This window comes from Penicillium verhagenii (genome assembly GCF_028828195.1).
Source record: "Penicillium verhagenii strain IBT 33310 chromosome Unknown utg000005l_segment0_segment0, whole genome shotgun sequence".
NCBI lineage: Eukaryota > Fungi > Ascomycota > Eurotiomycetes > Eurotiales > Aspergillaceae > Penicillium > Penicillium verhagenii.
Genome location: NW_026643169.1, coordinates 4,277,930 through 4,302,827, shown reverse-complemented (window position 1 = coordinate 4,302,827; position 24,898 = coordinate 4,277,930). Strand labels below are relative to the sequence as shown.

The 24,898-nt window shown below is 49.5% G+C and overlaps 9 protein-coding genes across 9 annotated transcripts; 3 read left to right on the top strand and 6 right to left on the bottom strand.

Annotated features, from left to right (window-relative positions):
• Positions 1–981: 981 nt before the first annotated feature.
• On the bottom strand, positions 982–2,744 carry N7466_005103 (putative cysteine synthase B; the record flags this gene model as incomplete). The annotated part of the gene is made up of 3 exons (XM_057164500.1): positions 982–1,518; positions 1,635–2,464; positions 2,531–2,744. 3 exons carry the CDS (start codon positions 2,742–2,744, stop codon positions 982–984), a joined length of 1,581 nt encoding a protein of 526 aa, XP_057023181.1.
• A 1,222-nt stretch (positions 2,745–3,966) lies between these two features.
• N7466_005102 (uncharacterized protein) lies at positions 3,967–6,100 on the top strand (the record flags this gene model as incomplete). Its single annotated transcript, XM_057164499.1, has 7 exons — positions 3,967–4,128; positions 4,212–4,345; positions 4,414–5,207; positions 5,271–5,460; positions 5,527–5,592; positions 5,649–5,702; positions 5,761–6,100. 7 exons carry the CDS (start codon positions 3,967–3,969, stop codon positions 6,098–6,100), a joined length of 1,740 nt encoding a protein of 579 aa, XP_057023180.1.
• Positions 6,101–6,473: 373 nt separating this feature from the next.
• Positions 6,474–8,834, bottom strand: N7466_005101 (E3 ubiquitin-protein ligase; the record flags this gene model as incomplete). The annotated part of the gene is made up of 1 exon (XM_057164498.1): positions 6,474–8,834. One exon carries the CDS (start codon positions 8,832–8,834, stop codon positions 6,474–6,476), a length of 2,361 nt encoding a protein of 786 aa, XP_057023179.1.
• Positions 8,835–9,425: 591 nt separating this feature from the next.
• On the bottom strand, positions 9,426–12,253 carry mfp (putative peroxisomal multifunctional beta-oxidation protein (MFP); the record flags this gene model as incomplete). Its single annotated transcript, XM_057164497.1, has 3 exons — positions 9,426–11,744; positions 11,816–12,043; positions 12,095–12,253. 3 exons carry the CDS (start codon positions 12,251–12,253, stop codon positions 9,426–9,428), a joined length of 2,706 nt encoding a protein of 901 aa, XP_057023178.1.
• A 725-nt stretch (positions 12,254–12,978) lies between these two features.
• Positions 12,979–14,213, top strand: N7466_005099 (TDA10 family protein; the record flags this gene model as incomplete). The annotated part of the gene is made up of 5 exons (XM_057164496.1): positions 12,979–13,125; positions 13,237–13,739; positions 13,793–13,816; positions 13,880–13,995; positions 14,053–14,213. The coding sequence occupies 5 exons, from the start codon at positions 12,979–12,981 to the stop codon at positions 14,211–14,213; spliced, it is 951 nt and encodes a 316-aa protein (XP_057023177.1).
• A 412-nt stretch (positions 14,214–14,625) lies between these two features.
• N7466_005098 (ESCRT-II subunit protein SNF8) lies at positions 14,626–15,480 on the bottom strand (the record flags this gene model as incomplete). The annotated part of the gene is made up of 2 exons (XM_057164495.1): positions 14,626–14,938; positions 15,008–15,480. 2 exons carry the CDS (start codon positions 15,478–15,480, stop codon positions 14,626–14,628), a joined length of 786 nt encoding a protein of 261 aa, XP_057023176.1.
• Positions 15,481–15,770: 290 nt separating this feature from the next.
• N7466_005097 (60S ribosomal protein uL30) lies at positions 15,771–17,370 on the top strand (the record flags this gene model as incomplete). The annotated part of the gene is made up of 3 exons (XM_057164494.1): positions 15,771–15,787; positions 16,433–16,544; positions 16,744–17,370. The coding sequence occupies 3 exons, from the start codon at positions 15,771–15,773 to the stop codon at positions 17,368–17,370; spliced, it is 756 nt and encodes a 251-aa protein (XP_057023175.1).
• A 926-nt stretch (positions 17,371–18,296) lies between these two features.
• N7466_005096 (uncharacterized protein) lies at positions 18,297–20,181 on the bottom strand (the record flags this gene model as incomplete). Its single annotated transcript, XM_057164493.1, has 2 exons — positions 18,297–20,039; positions 20,098–20,181. The coding sequence occupies 2 exons, from the start codon at positions 20,179–20,181 to the stop codon at positions 18,297–18,299; spliced, it is 1,827 nt and encodes a 608-aa protein (XP_057023174.1).
• Positions 20,182–21,994: 1,813 nt separating this feature from the next.
• Positions 21,995–24,740, bottom strand: nip1 (translation initiation factor eIF3 core subunit c; the record flags this gene model as incomplete). The annotated part of the gene is made up of 2 exons (XM_057164492.1): positions 21,995–24,258; positions 24,401–24,740. 2 exons carry the CDS (start codon positions 24,738–24,740, stop codon positions 21,995–21,997), a joined length of 2,604 nt encoding a protein of 867 aa, XP_057023173.1.
• Positions 24,741–24,898: the final 158 nt, after the last annotated feature.

Below are 24,898 nucleotides of genomic sequence, written 5' to 3'. Positions count from 1 at the left end.
CGGTATTAAGTTCCCCGCAAAGATTTTGTCGTTGGACGTTTGGGGGCACTTAACGACACTCACAGGAGTTCATGTCCTTAGGTTAGGTGATAGATATGGAAAGCGACGGAGAGGAGTTGGTGGATGATCGGTAGCTTATGATTCAGTACCAGGTCAGACAAAAGTCAGGTCCTTCGTGTAGAACGTTGCACCGAAAACGGGACTGGGGAAGATGATGACGGCGAAACACATGAGATTTTTTCCCGCATTCCAGGCATTCCTGGGGGTCGATCTACGATCCGTTGGAAATTGAGCAGATTTCCTACCGTTTTCCATTTATTAAATGTGGCTCCTGTGAATCCTATCCTTATTTTCTTGATATGCTCTTATATGGTTTCGGTTGTCAACATTTGAACATTGGAAGATGAGCATATTTGCGTGCAATCTCTATGATCTAGGCACAGTTTCTGGTTAATAGGCTCCATGGCTACCGTAGTTCTGATAAGGTATAATCATTGTTTGAATCAATGTTTAAACTATGAAGTTTCTGTTGTCATTTCAGGTACAAAGAGATTTACCTACTATAGAGCAACTTGAACTATTCAATAACCTACTAGGCTACACCATTGAAATTAAGCTACTGTAAACTGTATAGAAAGTGTCTGACGCTTGTGGCTGAGAATCTCCCCACATCAAGCATGACGTAAATGTCTACTTAGTATTCTTTTTCTCTCTCTAAACTTTAGACTAGAAATAGATCTTGGTTCGCAAGTCATAGGGTTGTATTCAGAGTGAAAAGAGAGAGAAAAGAGGAAAAGAAAAGAAAACAATACCTCTCGAACCAATGAAAATCCCATATTTACCCAAAATCTCCATAAGGGGCGCTTTCCGCATCCGGCCTAGCGCCTCACATGGCAGATCCAACCCTACATTCCCCCAATATTCTTTCCATATATACAATACCCCTAGAACAAAAAGGGAAAAAATGACGATCTCAATTAACTAATCAAGGGGCACCGCCGAAACAGAAACCGTGGCCGCAATAGGTCCAGGGGCCTTAGTGGACACAGCGGGACCCTCACTCCCGATCCCATAAATCCTCAGCGCATGGAAGCCCCCACGAACACTATCCGCTTCAAGGCCCTTCGCCCGAAGAACACTGGTCGCCACGCGTGCCGTATCTCCGTTGTAGCATACCACCAGGACATGATGCGAACCAAGCTGTGGGACAAGGCGGCCTTCGCGGAAGATCTTCTCCAGCTCCACCCATTGCGCCTCCAACACCGCCGCGTCCGAAAACGGTGATGTCGTGTGTGGCCCGATACTGGTCAGCGGCAGATTGATCGACTCGGGGAGATGCCATGCTCGGAAATCATCTGGTCTCCGTAGATCAAGGACCCGGTGCTGTGGTTTGAGCGTGATCTCGCTCAGCTGGCTTTCCGCGAGGGACCGCGCGGATCCGTATACCTGGGGAAGGACGTCCAGGGCGTCTCGCTCCCAGGCTTCGTCATAGCGGTGGAGATCGACTTTGGTCAATTGCTACGCTGTTGTGTCAGTACGGGTTTTTTTGGTTTGCGGGGTAAAGGAAAGAATCGAAACGTCATGCGAGATCTTTCAGGTGGGTTGGCTTTGCTTTTTTTTTTTTGGAATCTTACCTCATTGTGGATGGGAGGGAATTGTTCAGATCCCAGTTTCTGGAAATACTCCTCAATGTACTGGTATGGCAAGTCGCAGCACAAAAAGACGCAGTGCGTCACTCCATCGGGGCCTGCCAAATCACCGAGTGTACCGGCTGCCTTGCGCTTCTCTAACATCTGGAATAAACCTTGTAGATTGAATCCGGATGAGGGGCCGCAAACTAACCCCTCTCGACAAAGCTTCAGGGACAAAGTGTATGAGCCAGAGGATCCAACTTCCTCGACAGTATCCACTGCTTCTTTCCAGGGGAACTCGACTGGCCGTAATAGTGCATATGATCTGGGGCCAGGCACGCGGTCACCAGGCGCTGTGCAGACTCCGACGCGTGTCACAGAAGGCTTCACGCTCTTGAAATAAGTACCTAATCCAGTCAAAGTCCCTGAAGTACCCATGCCGGCGCAAAGGACGTTAATCTCTGGCAATTGCTTGAAGATCTGTGGTCCTGTCCACCGGATGTGTGCCTGCCAGTTGTCGTCGTTCTCGTATTGATTGGGGTTGATGATTGACTCGGACTCTTTGGCTTGTCTGTGGGCAGTTTGGATACCACCACGTCCATCGATGGGCTCTGGCTGTGAGGGCCCGCCAAACAGGGTTATGTCCAGACCGAAGAACTGCATCAATTTCAGTTTTGCGTCGCTTGTCTTGTTGCTTAGAAAGGCTCGGGTATCGTCGATGCCGTGCATTACTCGGGCAATCATCGACATTGAAATCACGGTTGACCCTGAGCTATACTCGATAATGGTTTTGGTCTTGTTTGGAACCACACTTGTCTCCAACATGTTCAACGCTGCTGAAGGTCAGCTTCTAATCTTTCCATTGCCGGGGATTCTTGCATTGTTCGCTATTGTCTTACCTGGCATGGCCTTGACGTTGTTTGCCGGGTGCATCGTCATCATCTTGGCATATATCCGAACCCCCTCATCATAATATGGATTGAGATGTATTGGAAGCTCAACAAGAGGCAGTGGAGGCTGACAATCAGGATCAAAGTACTTCTTCAGTGAGTCCGTACCGAAGTACACATTGTGCTCGTTTGAATTGGTCATACAAGGTGCCATTTTGCACATGTGTCGAAACAAACACCTGTCGAGCTAGGATGTCTTGATCTTGATTCTCAGTTGACTTGTGTTTTACAAAGCAGACGGAGAATTCAAGAAACTCTGGGAGATTGATACCTAATTATACCCCAACGGCACGCATGAGCCCCTCCTATACCTCGGGCCTCTGCTTAAAACCGAGAATAGGCAAGGCTAAAAGCTGCAAGAGAGGGAAAAAGAGGCATATTTTGCATGGTCCCACCTTGGTAGTTGTACATGCCACCTAACCAGGTTTTAGAGAGGGGCCGTCTCTGCCAGTCTGCCAACGAGAACGCTGCAAGCGCCATTATCCATTCCCCGAGGGCCGCAATGAACCAGGAAGGCAACCGGAGAGATTGACTAATAGCTCTTTCGGGGTCATAGATATTGACAATAACAAAGACCCATACCATAGACACTCAAATCGGTCCGTAATAAACTTTGTCCCGGGGTTTTAGATCAACACGATGAAAACGGCACATGCATGATCGACATCCCAGATAGCGTCATGAAGGGGGTCTGCTCTATCTCCACATGTCCCTGTATTCGGGTGAGTATTATGTTGATCCATTCCTCAAGGCTTCTATGAAGATATGAAGTTGCCTCTCTTCATCTTTCCAGGCACTCAAGTATGTTCTAGAAAACGTGGAATTCCAAGATTCGTAGATGTCCTCGTGTGCCGTAGATCTAGCCTCGTAATATCATTAGTACACACTCAGCATAAGATCTGGAGATGACCAAACTTGGAAGGTCTTTCAATCCGAGAATATGCCAAGAGATCAAAGCCACAAGGTCAATTCTCCAAACTTGAATGTCCGCAAACAACCTCAATCCAATGATCAATGTTCGCTTATACTTCCCTATTTTCCCTATTTTCCCTATTTTCCCATCTTTTCTGCAGTAAATTAAAATGACAAATGCGATGAGCAGAATAAAAGTACGCTGAGAGTGTTTGAGCAAGTTTGCTGCGCTAGTGTGAGCTAGTTCCACTATCGGTCAAGGTTTCGTTCCCGTGTCGATCCTTGTCGAATCAGGTCTTCTGAGAAATGCGCTCAACTATGGAGTACGTACTATAACAAAACTCACGTCATAACATTTCAAACATTTGTTGGGATTTTACCTATACCAGAGGATTCATCATATAATCCATGGGTGGTTGATACTTTCTTCTCTCTCTTTTGTATGTGTTCCTCCAGTCAACTCCGTCCGCGTCATGTCTGGGGTTCTCCAAAATGGATCAGGTGATGGAAGTCATTCCAGCTCCAATGCTGTTAGTGTTGAGAAAGTCACTTTAAGCAACGACCAAAATCATGGGTCAAAGGTCCTCCAATTCAATGAGCAGACGAATTACGTACCTAGACGGACAATCATCACTGTACGTCTTTGCCGCTTATTTTAAGTTGAATAAAAATCACATGTGCAAGAAACGATGTTAACCAGCTGTGATCTTCTTACCAGATCTTTCTAGCTTGCGCTAGCGTGGATTTTGTGTCATTGATGGACCAGACCACATTGGCATCGTGTCTGTATATCATTGCCAGTTCCCTAGGAGCGAGTAACCAGGCATCTTGGATCTCCGGTTCTTATTTTGTGTAAGTCGAAAAGTAATGAAGAAAAAAAAAAATCAAAACGTTCGGCGATTGAAGCTAATACCTTGCAGAACTTCAACATGCTTCCAACTCCTCTATGGAAAGCTATCCGACATCTGGTCTCGAAAGATTGTACTATTCGTCGGATTGGGAATATTCTTCATCGGATCACTAGCAGCTTCATTAGCTCAAACGGTCACTCAGTTGATCGTCTTCCGCGCCTTGACGGGTATAGGAGGCGGCGGGCTGATAACCCTCGCGCAGATGATCGTTAGTGACGTTGTTCCGCTCCGCGAACGCGGCAAGTATCAAGGGATCATGGGCGCAGTCGTGGCGATCGCTAATGGTGTCGGGCCCATTATCGGCGGAGCGTTAGCATCCATATCGCATGATTCATGGCGATGGATCTTCCGATTGAATCTGCCGTTGACTGCTATTTGTTCAGCGTGCGTGTATTTCTATATGCCGTTACGCGAGGTGGAAGGGGACTGGAGGCTAAAGGTCAAGGCCATTGATTTTGTTGGAGTGATACTTGCTCTTGGAGGAACTGCGGTTTTCTTCTTGGGTTTGAATTGGGGTGGGAATGAGTATGCGTGGGACTCTCCACATGTTATCGCGACTCTGGTGGTTGGGTTTGTCGTTTCCATTCTGTTTGTGCTGTGGCAGTGGAAAGGTGCCGTTGTGCCTTTGATTCCGCTTCATATCTTCCGCAATCGAATTGTGAATGGGTGCACTGCTACTTTTTTCATCCAGGGCTGGAACAATCTGACTATGATCTACTATATTCCCACTTTTTTCCAGTTGGTCTATAATTACAGCACTGTGAAGGCCGCTGCTATGTTGGTTCCAATGATTGTGGTGCAAAGTATGCCCTGGTCCTTCCAGGCTCTGTTTTATTTGACGTCATTTGCTGATAATTTTGCTATAGGCTTCGGTAGTACCATCTCAGGTCTAATCGTGCACTGGTTAGGTCGGTACAAAGACTGCATCCTCTTTGGATACTCTGCCTGGGCAATTGGTCTCGGTCTCTACTCAACATTAGATGAATCATCGGGACTTGGGAAGCAAGTTGGCTATGCCATTTTGACCGGAGCTGGCATCGGATGTACTTTGCAGCCGTAAGTCTATTAGTACTAGTATATTGCGGGTTTCCCAATTTCATCCATCACTTACACCATGCATAGATCTCTTATTGCCATGCAAGCCGGTGTCGAGCGTCGAGATATGGCAGTTATCACTTCATTCCGCAGGTAAGTTCTTCCTTTTTTCTTGCTTTTCAGTATCCGCGTTCTAAATAACATTCCAGTTTCATTCGAAATCTCGGTGGCACTCTGGGTATTGTGATCAGTGGAACAATCCTGTAAGATCTCATCTTTAATCCAGTCAACACTTGAGATTCTCTAACAAGGTACATGTAGTAACAACATCATCTCATTCTCTGTATTGGACCTCGGCCTCTCCACATCCGACTCACGTTCCCTGTTAGCAAGCCCCTCAACTTTCTTATCAACCCAATCTACAGAAGACGCTGCACGCATTCGCAGTGTCTTGATTCCGGCGTACCGAAAGGGCTTCCGGGTTATTTTCTTGATTGGGGCAGGGTTATCAGTATTGGCGGTCTTGGTTGCGGGCTGGCTTATACCCCAGATTGGATTGAACAGAGCCGATGATGACGCCTTGAAGGAGGAAGGAAAGAAGAGGGCTAAAAACGGACTTGATCTGGAGAAAGAGCACGTACAGGCTGAGAAAGGCCATTGATATGCAACAACGTCAGGATTGGGGGACGGTTCAAAAGGGGGTTACGATATAGGTGTAAAGAGATCTGCTACGTTGGACAGGTTCAGCTTTGAGCTTCATGATGTAGTATCAAAAATCATTCATGTATTAAAGAAAAAGAGTATTTCCCCATTAGCCAAAAGAAGAGCCATGCGTGTCATATCGGTCATCAGGTCATCCTAACCCGGGTTCGAAGGAAACCTCATTCTCCACGAAACGCCATCTCGAAAGAAAAACAAATTTGAACAATGAAAGAAATCACAAGCGATGCTAAACTCGCTGGGAGTCATGATCAGATGCAGGAAAAGTAATGAAGCCCCAAGAAAACATTGAGCATTTTAATAGCGAATAGAAATCACAGATTTTCGATCACAACTACTCGCTCCACGATCCAGTCTACTAGAGCCTGCCCTTCTAATCTCCATCCTCCATCTAGCCAAACATCGCTGAACCAGTAGCCCCATGGTTTTCCCGTGCTTAGATGCAGATCCCATGGGGACGCTGATACACGGCGAGTAGCAGGATTGCCTTCAGTTCCAGCTGAAAGGTCCTGGTTGACATTGCGAAGTCCCAAGGCAACTGCAGAGCCAGTTGAATTCGGATCACTTCCTTGGCGGGTCATCCATTCACGCTCGGCCTTTTCTCCAGCCCGACGCGCGACAGCCTCCTCATCTTCGGCCTGGTAGAGGTCACATTTAGTGCATTCGGTGCAGCGGGAGCCAGGATTAATACGGAAGTGCTCGCAGAAGTGTTTGTATCCTTCTGGCTCTTCAAATTCCTCGTCGTCAAAGTCTTCATCGTCTAATGCACCGTCAAAGCCCCCAGCAGGGATATCGTTTCGATCTATGTCAATCTGACGCCGCCTGCCGTCACGGTTGGCCTGTGATGGTCTGACGGGAGTTCCGAGCGCTTTGCGACAGAGGTAGCACATTGAGTACCCACAGACACAGGTGAGTTTGTTACAGCCCGAGGACTTGACGAAGGAGAGGCTGCAGCGAGGACAGGTCCGTTTGACGGCCGAGGTGCGGGCTGCCTCGACAGTTGCGCGTAAGTCGAGAAGCAATGGCTCATGACAGACATGGGGGTCTCGCCAGGCTTTCTGACATGTCATACAGCTGACCCGTGCGCATGTGGGGTTGGAGCATTTGAATCTCTTGGGTCGAAGCTTGAGGCAAAGGTTGCGGATAGAGTTTTTTAGTATGGCCGCTACAGAGGAGGGATTAAATAGAAGGAGGATTAGGAAGGGTATCACAAGTAACGGAACAAGGTCGAGTAGGAGAAGGGTCATCAAGATGGTAGGAATAATACCGCCATCACGACGAACCCGCCAGCCTATGCCACGAGTTGAAGGGTGGTATACGGGGTCGGCTTCCGCATAAGAACAGAATGGGCAGCGAATGAGCTTAAGCTGTGATTTCAGCAACGATTCAGACGCTAGACGGTCTTCAAATTTGCGATATGTCTCGGCCCCAGCTGGCTCTAGCAAGATTGCCTGACGCACAATTTGCGGGTGAAGACAACCCTCACAGGCGCCAACAGATAGCGGAGCAAGGCATTTTAGTGTCGAGTGCTCTAAATCCACGGATTTTCCCCAACCTTGACCGAAGAGGGCTTCATGAGTAGTCCGCTGGATACAATTATAACAAATTATATGGACATTCGACGAGCAAGTTGCAATCTGCTCGAAAGTCACGTCGGCGAAGCAGCATTCGCACTCATATAAGGCATCTGCCGCTTTAGCTTCTTGTTCATTCAGGTCCGAGGCGAACTGAAAATCAACAGTCTCCTGCTCCTCAAGCTTTTGCTGCAGCACCGGGTTCACGAGTGTCGCATATAACTCGCCATCCAGCTCAACGCATCCAGTATCTTTCAGCCTCGGCACAAGTACTCCGTCCGGCCGACGCTGCCACGTAACAAGAGGATGTTCCTCGCGGTCTTTCTTTCTTCTGAACGAGGGCAACATACTATTGAATGTAGCCCTCCACGTTCGCCGCGCAAGGTCCCGCAATATTGGTCGTGCTCGCAGGTAACTGAAATTCACTTCAGCCAAAACACCTTCGAGAGTACTTTTACTCAGGCCATTGAACTCCTTTGCCAGCGTCACTCGTACTGCAGCCTTGTATTCGTCGGACCGGAACCGTTCTTCGATCGGCACGAGACCTCCTTCCGGGAGGGCATCGTGAGTACAACCAGCCCGGTCGTCCGGATCCTCCTCTTCCGAGTTACCACTTTCATCCGATGTATTCCATCTTCCGGAAACCCAGTCTTTTTTGTGTCGAAGAAGCTGCTCAACGCAAACATGCAGCCTACTCTCTCCATCGAAGCGGAGAAGTAACTCTCGGAACACTTCGATCTTCACATCCGGAAAAATACGAGCAAGTGCTTCGAGAGCAGCATTCAACTCCTCCTGGTCCCGCTTATATTCCTGTGTATCGTTTATCGGTGCCTGATTAGACCGAGACGAGCGCAAAGGACTGCCAAACGGGTTATTTCGTAACGCCTCGCTTAGGGTGATGGAGTGGCTACTCTGAGCGGATGGGCTACCACCCAGAACAGCCGGTTTCCAGGAGGCTCGGGTGGAGGAAGAACTGGCTGAGGGAGTGGAAGCTGAATCGCGGTGACGGCGGGTTTGTGATGCGGGCACGCTGCCGTCGGCGGGGCGTGGGGGGGATGCGGAGGATCTGGAGAAGCTGGGGACCGGCAGCGAGAGCACCATTTTTTGAAATGGTAAAAACTCTGCTACATTTCGGTCCTTCACGAAGGGAAGATTGCTTGCTTTTAGGGGTGGGACGATGTTTGTGGCGGTCGTATGGAATGAAGAATGAAAGGAATGAATGGGTTGAGGGCGGTGACATGAGATTTGGGGTCGCTTTGATGGTTGCCTTAAGCCAACGGAGTTTACTAGTTACTAGTACTCATTCTCATTTTCTCATATGGCGATTTGAGCCATAATCAAATAATGAAACATGTCAAGTCCCATGGGTGTTGCTGGACTCAAGTACTCTTTGAATACTTAGTACAATGTGCTATGTATAGTATGTATCCATTTTCTTTGTTCGGTTTCCGCGTCTATATAGGTCCATCCCTTGCGCATACTCTATGCAAGATATTTGTCTAGAGCGTTCTAGATCTTCTTCAGGGGTGATAAAATAAATCAATCTGACAATAGCAACATCTTGAGGAAAATTTCATCCATTAACACATAAGGAAAAATATAATTTATGTACAATCAAGCCACATTCTGGCTGGAGTATTCCAGATCGCTCAGCACCTAGGTATATCTCGTTTCAAACGCAAATCCTTTATTTTACAGCTTGGCCTTGGCGCCCTCGAGGAGCTCAGCACCGGCACCGCTGATGGCGGGCTTGCCAGTCTCCACAACGGTGGCCTGGAACAGGACGGTGTTGCCCTCCTTCCACATCTCAGTGCGGAGAGTCTGGCCGGGAAGGACGACACCAGCGAAGCGAACCTTGAGGTTCTTGTAGGCACCGTACTTGGTGAAGACAGACTTGGCAGCCACTCCCAATGAGCACAGACCGTGCAAGATAGGGGTCTTGAAGCCGCCAACCTTGCTGAACTCGGGGTCGATGTGAAGCGGGTTGTAGTCACCGTTCAAACGGTAAAGCGCAGCCTGGTCCTCAGAGGTCTTCTCTTCCACCACAGCGTCAGCCTTGCGCTGAGGGGGCTTGTAGGCAGCGGTGGCAGCCTTAGGACGGACAGCAGTGGGCTTGGGAGAGCCGCCGAAACCACCGCTACCGCGAATGAAGACAGTGGACTCGTTGTAGAACAGGTCCTCACCCGTAGCAGCATCCTTGGTGGTGAATCCAGACACAACCAAAGCAGCGTTACCCTTGTCGACAACGTCGATGAGCTTGGGGAAAGTCAAAGTCTTGACTGTGGTGGGGATGGGGTACTTGCGAACCTCCATGTACTGCTCACCGTGGAGGAGCATCATGGGGGAGAAGTTCTTCACAATGTCCTCAAAGCTCCAGGGAACAGCAGTGTTGAACCAAGGGACCACACCAAATGAGGGGAGGGCCTGGAAGTGCTCGTGGTTCTCGTAGACCAGAGGCAAGTCAGTGCGCTTGGCGCCCAAGCTGAGGTTGTAGAGAATGACATCGCGGTCCGCGTAGTCAAAGGCGGTGCCCTCAGTAGAGGCAGCCTTGGCCTTCTCAATGTTCACGAGGAAGTCGTTCTTGGCCTCGCTGCTGCCGGAGCGGTTTTCCATGTTGGCCATCGCCCGGGCAGAGCCGTCGGCGGCATCTTCGGGGTGGTCAGCACGACCATCGTCGAAGTTAACAATCTTCTCCCACTTGCTGAGCACCTCCTCGGGGGTCAGCTTCACGTCGATGGGGAACCCGTGGCCTCCAGAGCGTTCCCAGCGGGTACGGCCGAACCAACCGCTACCGCACTCGAACAAACCCTTGGTGGAGGGCTCAGGAGCCGCATCAGAGCAAAGAAGGGCAACCAAGGGAGCAACGTAGTCGGGCTTGAAGGCCTGAACCATCTCCTCGGGCATGATAGTACGGGTCATAGCGGTACCAGCGTTAGGGGCGATGGTGTTAACCTTAATGTTGTACTTGGCACCCTCAACAGCGAGAGCGCGGGAGAGACCGAGAATTCCCAACTTGGCCGCGGCGTAGTTGGCCTGGCCAAAGTTGCCATAGATACCACTAGTGCTAGCAGTGTTGACAACACGGCCGTACTTCTGCTTAAGGAAGTAGGGCCAGGCAGCCTTGGTCACCTTATAGGTTCCACGCAAGTGGACGTTGATGACCGAGTTCCACAGGTTGTCATCCATGTTGGTGAATGCCTTGTCACGCAGAATACCGGCATTGTTAACCAAAAGATCAATGCGTCCAAAGGCATCAATGGCGGACTTGATGACAGCGTCACCATCCTCGCAGTTAGCCTTGTTGCCAACGGCCTCACCACCAGCCTTCTTAATCTCCTGGACCACGGGCTCAGGGTCCACCAGGTCGTTGACAACAACCTTAGCTCCGTACTTGGCGAACAGCAAGCAGTAAGCACGGCCAAGACCAGCACCTCCGCCAGTGACCAGGGCCACGCGGCCCTTGAAGTCGGGCTCCTCGCCCTTAGGGGCACTCGGAAGCTTCAGGCCATCCTCGAGCAGGCCCATGAAATCAGCAGGGCCGTTGGGGTAGTCAGGCTTGGAGAAGTCGTTGACATCAGCCCACTTGCGAGCGATGGCACCAGGGGTCAAAGAGTCATCAGTCTTCAGGAGAGCACCCTTAGCCCGCTGCCAGCGCAGCTTGGCCACGGCACCACCACCAAGCTCATAGATACCACCGCTCTCGGTAGTGTTTGACGAGTGAACAAGACGAGCGACAACGGGGACAACCCAGTCGGGCTTAAGGTTCTCCAGCACATCCGGAGGCATAATAGTGGCAGTCATACGGCTCGCAGCGATGGGAGCAATGACATTGGCAATAATGTTATATTTGGCACCCTCCTTGGCCAAGGTCTCGGTGAAACCAACCTGACCGAGCTTCGCAGCGGAATAGTTGGCCTGGCCAAAGTTGCCGAAGAGACCGGCTGCCGAAGCAGTGTTGATGACACGACCATACTTTTGTTTCCGGAAGTGAGGCCAAGCAGCTTGTGCGCACTATGAGGACATAGAGCTGTTAGTATTCAATTTCTTCTTCTCGGATGAACAATTTTGATCGAACTTCGTACCTTGTAAGCACCGTAGGTGTGCACACGGTTAATCAGGTCCCAATCCTGGTCCTTCATGTTCTTGAAGCTGATATCACGCAGGATACCGGCGTTGTTGATCAGCACATCGATGCGGCCGAAGGTCTTAATAGCAGTATCAATAATGGCAGCGCCGTCCTCTACACTGTTGTAGTTGGCGACCGCCTTTCCACCGGCGGCGCGGATCTCCTCAACGACAACATCTGCGGCCTAAATAAAGTTAGCTGGATGTTATTTTGATGGCTTTGTGATACCACATACCTTTGATGACTTGCCCTCGCCACTGTGAGAGCCACCAAGGTCATTCACGACAACGTTGGCGCCCCTTGAGGCAAAGAAAAGGGCATATGCTTTTCCGAGACCACCACCGGCGCCGGTAACGACGACGGTCTGGTTATCAAAACGCAACTCAGAGGACATAGCGGAAGATGTGTAGATAGTGACTTCCGACTAGTTCAAATGTAGGGGGAGAACTAAAAGTTGGGGAAGAGAGAAGAAAAAGCGGAGGGGGTCGACGTTTAAAGGACCCGAGCTCGGTACAGCTGGAGGGAACCTCGGCACGTTTTGGGAGTTCTCAGGCTGTGTAATGTAACAAAACGTTACGATTTTAACACGGGCAGATCGGGGCCACTTCACATGCCGACGATCGAGTAATCGAGTACACTTCTGCATGGTCTGACATATGCTTTTACAACAAATCAGTGTATACTATGTATACTATACCTGGTCCTACCTACAGCTTCCCCGTATATTCACAAGTCACGCAAGTAACAATTTGAAGTTTACCGACCAACCATGCTGACTCAGGCATGTGACCAACAACGTCATAGAGACAATACATGTATTATTTAATACAATGCATGTGTACACAATTTTAGGATTATCTGAGCCTACAATATACAAATTCATTCAATTAATCCTTGGAAGTAATAATCCACAGTGGTTCATATCAGCAGACGCACTGGAGTAAATACCCAATGTCTCTATCGCCCGAGAAACCACCCCCATCTCTCCGTATTAATAAAATTCCCCGCTAAGTCAAACCCCGGATTCCTGCCGATCGGACAACTTGCCGCATGCCGTAGCCGATAAATTGTAAAGCTCCCCGCTGAATAGAACTAAAAAAACACTCCACAATATTCAAAATGCCGGTCGTAGACGACAAATCGCAGCACTGCATCCCATTCCTACTAGAGCGCCTCCGTGCTCACGCGGCCCGGTATCGCGACGGTAACACCCCGCCATTCTTCCTGGGTCTCAATGGCGTGCAAGGTGCCGGCAAGACGGTCCTGGTAAGTCCCCCCCACCTGGGCAGACCTCGGGACAACCCTTGGAATAGATACCGAGACGAACCACCATCCCTCGGACATCCATCACTGATCCTTATGTCTCAATTGCCATAGGTGTCAACTCTTTATGAGACTCTCCGTTCCGAGCCGTATTCGCTTCCCGTCGTGACATTGTCCCTTGACGACCTCTACCTTACCCACGCTGACCAGGTTGCGCTCGCCGAGGCAAACCCAAATAACCCGCTCCTTCAACATCGTGGTCAGCCTTCTACTCATGATTTAGCTCTGGGTGAGAAGGTCTTCGCTTCGCTCGCGGCCGAACAGCCCACTGCCATTCCGCAATATGACAAGTCTGCCTTTTCTGGTCAGGGCGATCGCGTGCCTGAATCGCAATGGGAAATTGTGAATAAGGAAGGACAGGAGAAAGTCAAGATTATCATTTTCGAAGGTTGGTGTGTTGGGTTTCGTCCTTGGGATGACGAAACTTTGCGTGCCAAGTGGGAGGCCGCTGTGCAGCAAAAGGAGACCGGTAATTATCAGGGCCGACTAGGCCATGTGAAGTTGGAGGATGTACAAGCTGTCAATAATGCACTGAAGCGATATGACGCTTTAACTGAGTGAGTAGCTCTGAACGCAGAGGCTGAGATGCATGACTGACTGAGTGATATAGTAAATTCGATGCCCTGGTCCATATGTATGTGGTTCAAATTTCTCGGTTTTTATTCTGTCTAAGATATTTGCTAATTCTTTCATTTAGAGATGCTCGGGACTCGCGTTTTGTATATGAATGGCGACAAGAGCAAGAGCGCTCTCTACGGGCCTCCAAGGGTACCGGTATGACCGAGGAGCAAGTCAATAATTTCGTGGATGGCTGTTCGTATACTTTCAATCCCATTGCACCAGGGTCAGACACTAATCTCGCATTTTCAGATTATCCTTCGTATGAGCTTTTCACTGAGACTCTTCGTGAGGGTGTCTTCAAGCCTGCAGTACACCGTTTGTCTACGGCATCGGCATCGAATTGGCAGGACCGTCAACTTCGACTTGTGGTGGACCGAAACCGAAGAGTCCAGGAAGTGGTACATATTTGATTTGGATTTATTTCATTTCGGGTCTTCAAGACCTCTTTTATATACACAATCTGTCTCCTTGAAAATGATAGAATAAATGAGGACCAGGGCAGCCTTGCTCAAGCTGCACCAGGTCAAACTCTGCCCTTTGCAGATAAAAAAAAGTCCACAGAAAGGTAGAAGGCCTGCGTATTCATGATTTTTTGTATTTCCAAAACTTACTGTTCGCTCTGGGTGTGGAATTCAAATCAATGAAGTGTGAGCTCTGACGTATTATTTCTTCTAAAAAGAATTCATCATGTGTAGATGGTTTGTCAATAAGAACGGGGCTTGGCGTTATTGATCATTCTGGATCATCTGTGGCGAGCTTTTCAGTGGTGGTAGTTTGGAACTGTATGTCCGGGTTTTTGATGAGGAGCACTGTGGTTCACTTTCATCCACTGTCATCAAGTAGATTTTGAGGCGACCAGTATTCTTTCTCTGTCCCCTGGGCATCCAACCAGACAAGGCCATCCGCGACTAGGTCATCAATCACTGTTTGTGCACGAGCTTTTTCCCAGTTGAGATTGAGTTGTAACATCGAAACGCTCACAAATCCCAAAACCTGAATCACTTCGAGGACAGTGGCCTGGTCTGTGTTGAGCTCCTTTGGGATGGATCGGATATATCTTTTGGATCCAACATCGACGATCGAGAAACCGGATCCAAGAGGTTCCAATGATCGAACCGCGCGAAGAATATCATCACTAAAAGTCCTCTGGGCATCAGTAATCTGTATCTTCTGAACATTACGGAAGCCATCAGGTCAACCATACGCCGAAACCTCCAGCCCACTACCAATTGCCTTGCCCTTGCCAACACGCTTGCGACATTCTTCAACCCCGATCAACCCTCCGTTCTCACTTCTGGTTTCTCGGCACAGTTCTACGACGCGAACTGCAACTTCAAAGTAGAAGTCGTTCATATCCCCGCCGAGGATTTGGGTCCAGAAGCTGCCTCCTTCGCCTAGTCCACGGCGGCCATTCTTGCCTTTGATATTACTTGCAGCCAGAGGGTCGACCCCGATAGTGTTGCACATGCGAGCAAACTCGGCTCGGAATGTTGGGTTGGACTTGATTGTAGAGCTGTGCTCCAGGGCAAAGGTGTGTAGCAATGACTGGAAGACGGAAAGCTGGGTTTGGAGTGAGGCGAGGTGCGTGGAACGGAGGTTGGCGCCATGAGTGGCATATGATTGAGTGGTTTGGTTTCGGTTGACAAAGGCCCCAAGGCCAACACCACGGCGCGACATCGTCACTGTTCAAGGAGTCTGATAAGGTGGTAGGTTGAGGGGTGATAAACAGCCAGATAGGGAACCTATAAGTGGAGCGCCGATAAGGTCAGGTGATGATAAGGCCAGCCCTAGTCACGAGGTGATAAGGGTAAAAAGTCCGTAAAAGGAGTAGCGTGTAAATCACTGCAGGTTAATCCGTATCAGGTTAGCGCAGACCCGCTCCCACACAAGCGAATTTGCTTTTCTCCTTCAACTTTCCTTCCTGCTTTGAACTTTCTCCGACCATCCTCGACAACTCGACCTTCGCAATGGCCGCTCCTATCACGTATGCTTGCCCTTGATTCCTTCTCAATGTTTCAATCCTTCGTGGTTGTAAGATTGCAGGTATAGTCCCTCTCGCTGGCAATGCCTCGACCCTCATTCATTTGATGGCCGCTGTGCACCAGCTCGATTTTTCCGGTGCCCTCCCGCTCGAACGACTTTCGGATACGCGTGCTGCGATTCAGTAAGGCGCGACAGCGGTGGGCAATTGGAGTCTTGAGGATGAAAGCTTTTCAAGCCTTCACCTCCAAAAATATTGTTGTACAGTTATCGTGTTTCCAATATGTTTGATGCTTGAAAGAGCATTGATCATGCTTGGGCCGAAGAACGTCAACAAATATTTCCTGGACATCTGTCCGGGGTGTTGTCGGATGAAGGCGAAAATGATATTTTCCGTGGGTGTCCCAAGAAGAAGAAATTTTTCTCTTTGCGAAAAGTGCTGGAATATGCATACTTAGTACCAAAACGTGGACGCAAAACCCCAATATCATGGCCCTCACCGACTAAAGACATTTCGTCGAGTTTTTTTTTTCAATAAAATATTTTTTTGCCTTCAGTCGAGAATGCGCTATATGCTGCAGTTCTTACACTCGGCGGATTGTTTCATGTTTACATGATTTACATGGACTATACTCACACACCTGCACAGCTCCGTTCCTACCCAGGACCAGGTCCTCGTTCCCGAGACCCTCCTCAAGAAGCGCAAGAGCCAGGAGGCTGCCCGCGCTGAGCGCCGTGCTGAGGCCGAGGAGAAGAAGAAGGTTAGTTTCCAAATCTCCATTTACATAATTCCCTTCCCTCATCATTATGATGACAACACCAACCACGCGACTAGACCAATACTAGGTCGATGTTGTCGCCTGTTAACCATCTTTCGGGTCTGATACATTTGATACCACACATGATTGATATCACTCAAAAACCATGATGCAACCTTGTACTAACTCAAGATTCATCTAGGCCAACAAGGAGAAGCGTGGTGTTATCTTCAAGCGTGCCGAGTCCTACGTCCAGGAGTACCGCAACGCTGAGCGTGAGAAGATCCGCCTCGCCCGCGCTGCCCGCCAGGAGGGTAACTTCTACGTTGACGATGAGCCCAAGCTGGTCTTCGTTGTCCGTATCAAGGGTATCAACAAGATTGCTCCCAAGCCCCGCAAGATCCTCCAGCTCCTCCGTTTGATCCAGATCAACAGCGGTACCTTCGTCCGCCTGACCAAGGCCACCCAGGAGATGCTCACCATCGTCAACCCCTACATCGCTTACGGTTACCCCAACCTGAAGTCCGTCCGCGAGCTTCTGTACAAGCGTGGTTACGGAAAGGTTGACAAGATGCGCACTGCCCTCACCGACAACCAGATCATCGAGGAGCACCTCGGCAAGTACGGCATCGTCTGCATGGAGGATCTCATTCACGAGATCTACACCGTTGGCCCCAACTTCAAGCAGGCCAACAACTTCCTGTGGCCCTTCAAGCTGTCCAACCCCAACGGTGGTTTCCGCACCCGCAAGTTCAAGCACTACATCCAGGGTGGTGACACCGGTAACCGTGAGGAGAACATCAACGGTCTCATCCGCCAGATGAACTAGATTGTTCCTTCCGCATACCGGGTGGTTCACGGAGTTCGCTCCATCAAAAATTTTAACGACGTTATTGTCACGGGTTGTTTGTTTGCACACGGGCTGTGTTTTCTTTAGTCAATTAGCGATACGGTCTAGGTTTCCGGTAATTCAATGCTTCAGTCAACCCGCAATTGCCTTATCCATGTCTTGTAGAACTTGTAAATCTGGGAATGAGTAGTAGTAGGTACTACCTCCATCCTTACGAACGACCATCAATTATTGTGAATTTTACTCACCACACCCCCTTTCCTAATTTGGACAACATGTCTAATGAGTATGCTTGGTTCTGTGCACTGAGCACTTGAGGTTAGTACCTCTTACCGCTTTCCTCACCGCCTTAAAATCTTTACAACATTGAATCCCGTTGCAGATACCAGTTGACCGTTGTGAGTTTGAAATACCCTTCGAGATACCGCTACACTTAAAGTACCGTAGCCAACCAAACATTGTACCAGACCGACTATGTACCAGGAACATTTGAACGTTGGAATGCTGTATCTAATACTGGAATTCAAAGTATAATAACGCAGTAGCTACCGAATTTTAAACAATACCATCACGATGGCCGTATTGATGGGTAGGTACTAGTATCCATGGATATATATTGATTGATACATACTATGATATGTGCATGAAGGTGCCACCAGACATGGATGTCTTGACCTATCCGTCTTAGAATGGATCAATATTTTGTGCAACAACCCACATGTGCACCCCCGGTGGGCAACATCATCCATGGATGTGGGTTGGAATTTTCAATGTTTCAAACTTGGGTACCTGACCAACATTGACCATTTGAAGGCTCCCCAGGTCTCAATGCAAGCACTTGAGGTTAATATGCCCCGGTGGCGTGCGGATCGATTTAATCAGTCGACTCTCCCAACATAAAATCATCAACTTTCCACCTCACCAGCGTAGGGAGCATCCGGATCTATCGGTCCTAGATTTTCCTTCCGAGAACTTGTGCCCGCGTGCCGAATCCCTTCTGTGATACCTTTGTCTCCCCACCAAAAGCGTCCATTTTCGTTCAAGGTCCAGTCGTCAGTAACATCTGCAAGAGTCTGTATGTGACCATACGTTGCCGGCTGTGGACCCTTTGGCTTTTTGAATGTGACAAACGTTAGAGCCAACCCAAAGACAATAGCGCAGATGACATAAACAAATAAACGAGCATAGTTCATGGTGAACCAAACTCTGTTTTCGGCACTGTCGAAAGAAGGCTGAGATGACTGACCGAGCAGCCAATGCAGAAGGGATTTGAAGATCAGGAGCATATCATACTTCCAGCTCATCAGTGCAGCGAGGAAGGGCGGGGTCTCGAGGACGTTGGTCTGACGGCCAGACCAGCTTTTAGCATCAATATCTCTCCATACATCTTCATCGCGGGACAGGTTGACGATGAGCTCTGCACAGTGGAGTCCGAGGGTCTGTAGTCCTTGAATTGCGCAGATAAATACAAGACCGGCTATAATCGCAGCAACAAATGACATGCCTGAATTTTGCCTGAGATAATCCAGACTGAAGAAAACTGCGTTAAAATAGGTCGTCATAGAGATATTTTCCACGATGAGGTTTGCATAAGGGTCCCAAGCTAATGAAAAATGCCATTTCGAAGGCCACTTTGAGTTGGGCAGAGGTTGTACCTCGTTGATGGCACCTATCATATTGGATCGGCTGAGGAGGACGATTGTCAAGAACCACACGATAGAGAGTCCAGTCAGAGTCCAGATGAAGATCATAGCCTTTCTTGCGGAAGTGCTGATTTGCCATGGACTCGGTTGTTTCTCACGCGGAAGCATTGGTATTGCCTCTAAAGTGTCTTCGATTTGAACCGAGTATATGCAGCGACCTTTTCTATGCTGTACAAATTGCCGGTTTATCATCGTAATGGTGGTATTCAGTGGGTTGGCGCTCCACGAGGGAATGTCATGAAGATTGTTATAATAACACCAGATGGCCAACAGGGCTTGGCATAACAGAGCGAGTCCAAGTGCCAGCAAGGCGATCAAGTTGATGTGTGACTCGTAAGATTTGCCTGTATCCAAGTCGAACCTAGGCATGACAAGCATCGAAGTGGCTGCATAGCAAAGAATCAAAAGAATCGCTGAGATGGAGTTGATGTACCAGCTGTTAGGCCGAGAGAGCCTCGAGCTAGTGATCAAGCGGATGTTGGTGTTGAAAACGAGTCGACTTTCCTTGAGAAGGGCCCAGCGAAGAGATATTGAATGGACATATGCCAATCCTTCCAGACATTGAGTAAGGATGATATTGACGATAAGGGAGAGGGCCTCGCCAGGCAAGCCTTCTGGTAAAGGTATTACCGGCAACCCAGGGGCTGGAGCCAATACGACCCAGAAGCCAATACTGCAGAAAATACAGGCCAAAGAACATGCTACTCCAAAGATTATCGTGAAGAGGCACTGCCATTCGGTACTAGACCCGATGTCGACAGAAGGTAGATCTTGAGACTCAGCTCCAGCAAAGATTTTTGATTGAGAAGATTGGCTCCCGCCGTTTATATGGTCGAACTCATCCAACTCTACCCCAGGAACTGAAGCGTATGCCGTGCCGTAGTTTGTGTTTCGTCTCGAAGATGGGGATTGAGGGAATTCTCGCGGAGTAGAAGGACCGCCATCCTAATGCGAATCGGAACCAGTCAGTCCTAATGGCCGCAAGAATTGCCTGTTAACTTACTATTTTGCTTGTGTCTGTGGACGCCACAAGATCATCAGGTAAATGGTCCCAGTTCTCTTGGAGAACCACGTATTTGGAATCCATTGTTCTGCTCTAGAGAGTTTCAAAGATGATAGAGTAGATTAGAGGAGAGGGTGGCCAATTCATAAGAAAACACGCCCAGAACCTGCACTGTTAATGCTAGTAAGCACGTATTTTGCCCGCGCTGGCTCGTTTCAGCCATGCCGAGACATGGCTTGACTTGTCATCTCCCAGAACCTTCCAATTCCTCCACTTCTTCCCATCCCATTCAGGGCCCAGGGGTCTTCCCGCCGGACCGTGCGACAAGATAAGCACTAGAGCGCTGCAACAACAGTTAGAGCTTGGACCCTTGAAACGAGATGAGGAATTTGATTGGGCAGCTGGTAATTATAGATCCAGCCCCCAAAATAACAACATGATCGGGCAATGGAGCCAGCCAGTGATGGATGAACATGACAGGAATCCTTCAAAATGCTCGTACTCGCCTAGCCCTTAGCCCCAATTCTCCCTTGAAGAAACTGGGTTTATAACCCTGAAAAGCACCGGCAGCATAAGTTGAACCTTATTATCGACAATACTCGTCAAGATAGCACTCAATCTTGCCTCAAATGGCTTGCTTGGGTGTCTTTTGGAGGACCAGGAGTACCTGCACATGGAGGTAGACGAAACAAGCTTGGAAGGGCCCTTCAAAAGACTGACCTTAGATTGGATGTAATATCAATCAACACTCCATTGGAAGCTGATATCTAATGCTAGGTACTCATAAGGTTGACTGTGGCCTATGTGAGAAACTCCTTGATGATTCAATGTTTATAGATGGCGGAGCTACCTAGCTCTGTAACTGTAGTACTTGGTTACTTACGGTACCCATATTTTTTCCGATGTTGCAGTACTTAAGAGTAGTAGTGTTGGGCATCTTGTTCAGGGATTTTTCTATTTATTTTAGAGTCTCAGAGTAAGTATCAAGTCTAAGCTCTTTCTGAATCCTATCCAGTAGGGAAGCATGTGCCTCCCGGGACTCATAATTGCATACGAGCAATGCCCAAGGCTTCAAAACCACAGCCATTATCCCTTCTGCATACCATCTATCTACCTGCACTAAAATTTAAACTAACTCCTACACATCCATTAGCGATTCAAATTATCTATAATTCTCAGTGATTTACAAGTAAACTATGAGGAGCTCACATCAATTTTTTTAAACCCCCAAAATCGATAATGGTGGTGAAATGAGCCGATGACTGTTTTTCAATAGAATAATTATAAAGGGAATGCGCACCGATTTAGGCATTTAAACCTGATATCAGAAAATGCTTCACCACCACCCCCAAAGCGATCTGAAAAGGCTCCCGTTCTTACAGATTACCCCTCGGGACTTGAACAGATAGAACACCTCGTTTGGTAATAAATCAATAAATATTGTGGGAGTTGTGGGGTGAAAGCTGGTAAATCGCATACAATGCAGAGCTTATTTGGACTGACAGTTGAAAGTTGTGTGTACTAGTAGTCACCATTTTGTACATAGCGGTGCCAGCTTAACGGCCAGCTGGCTAGTGCTTAATCAAGATTATGCATACTTGGTTATTGAATGCGATTTATATAGAAAATAATCTTTGATTTTACTCTGGTTTTGCACAGAGGTTGAGACCAATACTCACTACAGTAATTGCAAAGAGACCAAAAAAAAAGAGTTGCTTTCTAACCATTTATTCATTCATTTTGAGTCATCGACGAACTGACACGAGGGATTTCCTTCGCGTTCGGAAACGGCATAAGAAAGGGCAAGAGGGAAACCAGGGCAAGGAAAAGGACAATGAGGAAATAAAAAGTAAAATAAGAAAAGAGTAGGCATGCCATTACATCAGAAAACCTTTATTCAAGCCTTGATAGCACCACCCAATGCACCACCACCGAACTGCTGACCACCAGGTCTCCGGCCCTGCTGGTTGTTTGGCAGTCGTGGGCCACCACGAGCCTGGTTGGGGCCACGGGGACCACGGCCACGGGCACCGGGGCCTGACTCGCGCTGGAAAGCGTTGGCCATGCCCTGGGTGCGCTGCTCGAGAGTCTTCTCGTTGGACTCGAGAAGACCCATGGACTTGTCGGCCAGGGTGACGATCTGGGATTGGAGGCGGGAGAGCTCGACGCCCTTGCGGAAAACGATGACATCGTTGACCTGGTCGAGGGCAGCACCGAGCTCCTCGTGGGAGATCATGCGGCTGATGATGGCAATAATCTTCTTGGTGGAAAGCTCGAACATGTCGACCAGGGAGGAGACGGACAAGCTGTCGTAGAAGGGGGCGTAGGTGAAGAGGTAAGTGCGCAGACCCTCCTCTTGAGTCTGCTGAGAGAGCATCTCCTTGATCTTCTCGGGTTGCGGCATCAGATCCCAGATCTTGATGGAAGACAGCATGGAAGCGGCCTTCTTCCACTCGCCGGCGGCAAGGAACTTGGCGCTCATGATGACACCGTCGCGGGTGTTCTCGGGGGGACCGGTGAACACCTGGCGCTCATTGTAGTCGAGCATGCGGCGGAAAGTCTTGGAAATCATGCGGCGGCGGACCTCGGGGGCGGAAGAGGTCTGGGCCATGAGAGGAACCTCGAGGAACATGCTGGAGGTGAGGTAGATGCACTCAAGCAGCTCAAGGTTGATGTGCATGTGGAAAGGCAGCTGGCGCTGGCGCTCCAAACGCTCCTGCTCGGGAGTGACGGTGGAGTAACGCTGGAGGATAATACCCTGAGCGAGCAGCTCCTTTTGGCGACCGCTACCACAGATGTCACCGAGGGTGTTCTGGGCCTCGTAGATGAGACCAGCGCGGAAAGCGCAGAGACCGATCTGAACAAGAGTGCGGTTGAAGAGGATCTGGGTGCTGACATCGAAGTTGGCGATGTTCTCAGTCAAGTGAGACATGAGCATCAGATCACGAGAGCGGTAGTACTGGTCGTGCAGTGCGAGGAAGTAGATCTGGCAAAGCATCGAACGGGCACGGATGATACCGTCGCTGTTCTGGAACAGGTAGTTGCAGACGGTCTGGATAAGAACAGAGACATCACCAGCCTGGGCGCGGGTGGTAATGGCAGAGTCCAGGTTTTCGGGCAGAGCCTTCCATGTGCCATCTTCCAGAATAGAAACAACCTGGGAAGGCTTGAAGTAAACGTGCTCCAAGCGGCGAACGACCACTCGGTTGACGCTGTCCTGGCGGGACTCGTTCTTCTCACCGACATTAAGGCTCTCAGCGTACATCTGAGTGCGCACAATGTTGTTGTACAAGTGCTGCTCATCGCTTAGACGCTCAATGTACTCAGCAGTGTGGGGGTCGATCTGCTGGAGCGAGCGGGTGAGCTCGTCATCCAGACGCTCAATGTATGAAACGATGCTGCCGGGAATGTAGAAAGTCTCTCCCGCAGCAACCTGGGGTTGCTTCTCGTCATCCTCCCACTCATCGGCACCATCGCTGACAATGAAGTTGCGGTGGTCCTCCAGAACGGCAAGAAGGGCACCGAATTCTTGGTCGGCGCTCTTCCATTGCTCGGCGCTCATGTAAGTGGCGGAGGAAGTGGTGGAAAGGTCGAAGCGGGTGGAAATGAGGGTCAGGTAGATACGGATGCGCTGGTAGGGGGTAGTGGCAACCTCGAGGAGCTTCTCCATTGTGCGAATTTGCTCAGTGCGGTCAGTGTTCTTCTTTCCGCGGGACTCAACAATGCTACGCAGGTGCTTGAGAATGCTCTCGGGGGTGTACTGCAGAGTCTTGCCACCACGTCCAACGGTAGCGAATCCATCATCATCACCACCGATGGTCGCGGAAACGAAGTTCTCGATCCTCTCACCCCTGCTGGGCTTGGGAGCGGGAGGGGCTGCGGGCTTCTCCTTCTCCTCCTCATCGGCGAGCATGTAGCTGTCCTTATTGGCACGGTATGTCTCGATCTGAGCGGCGTAATCCTTGTTGTTCTTCTTAATACGTTGCTTGACGGCATTGAATCCCTTTTGGTTGCTGGCGTTCATCTTCTTGTTGGAGGCCTTCTGCTTGGTGACGGCCTCGTTGACGAAGTCCTCGAGGTCGGCGACGAACTTGACGTAAAGGCGGGGGGTAGGGCCGGACTGGTTGACCTTGACGATCTGACGGTTGAGGCTGTCGAACTCTGTAGCAAAGGTTCTACATTAGCATTCGGTCCATAGGAGGACCTAGGGACCCCTCTCTCCCCGGATATAGCCCCGCGGTCGCGGTCTTCAATCCGCAAGCAAAGCCTCCCAAGTCGTAAAGGGCGTGTAGGGCGAACTCACCAGTGGAGATGACGGCCCAGTCGTTGATCTTCTGGGCGTTTTCAATCAGGCGAATGCTGTTCTCGAGACCCTCCAGACGCTTGTCCTTGGCACTCTTGACGACTGTGGCCTTCTCCTCGTCCTCGCTTTCCTCGCTCTCATCATCACTCTTCAAGAAGTCGAAACCATCACCGCCGGTGCTTTCCTTGTCGTCGGAATCGCTGCCAGAGTCGGAACTGGAATCACTGCCGGACTCGGCATCGCTGTCCTCCTCCTCGGAGCCTGAGCGCTCGTAAACATCCTCCTCCTCGTCCGAGCTGGACTCGCTGTCGCTACCGCCGCGGTTGAAGAATCGTGACATCGTTGCGGATTTAAAACGGGGTAATCCGGGTGCACGAAGGCGTAAAGGCAGATCCTTTAAAACTTGGAGTTGATTGTCCGGGTGAGAGCCACACACGAAATTTAAGCGAGGGGTTGTCCATACCCGATCGGGACTAGCGCCACCGAATCCCTATTTCC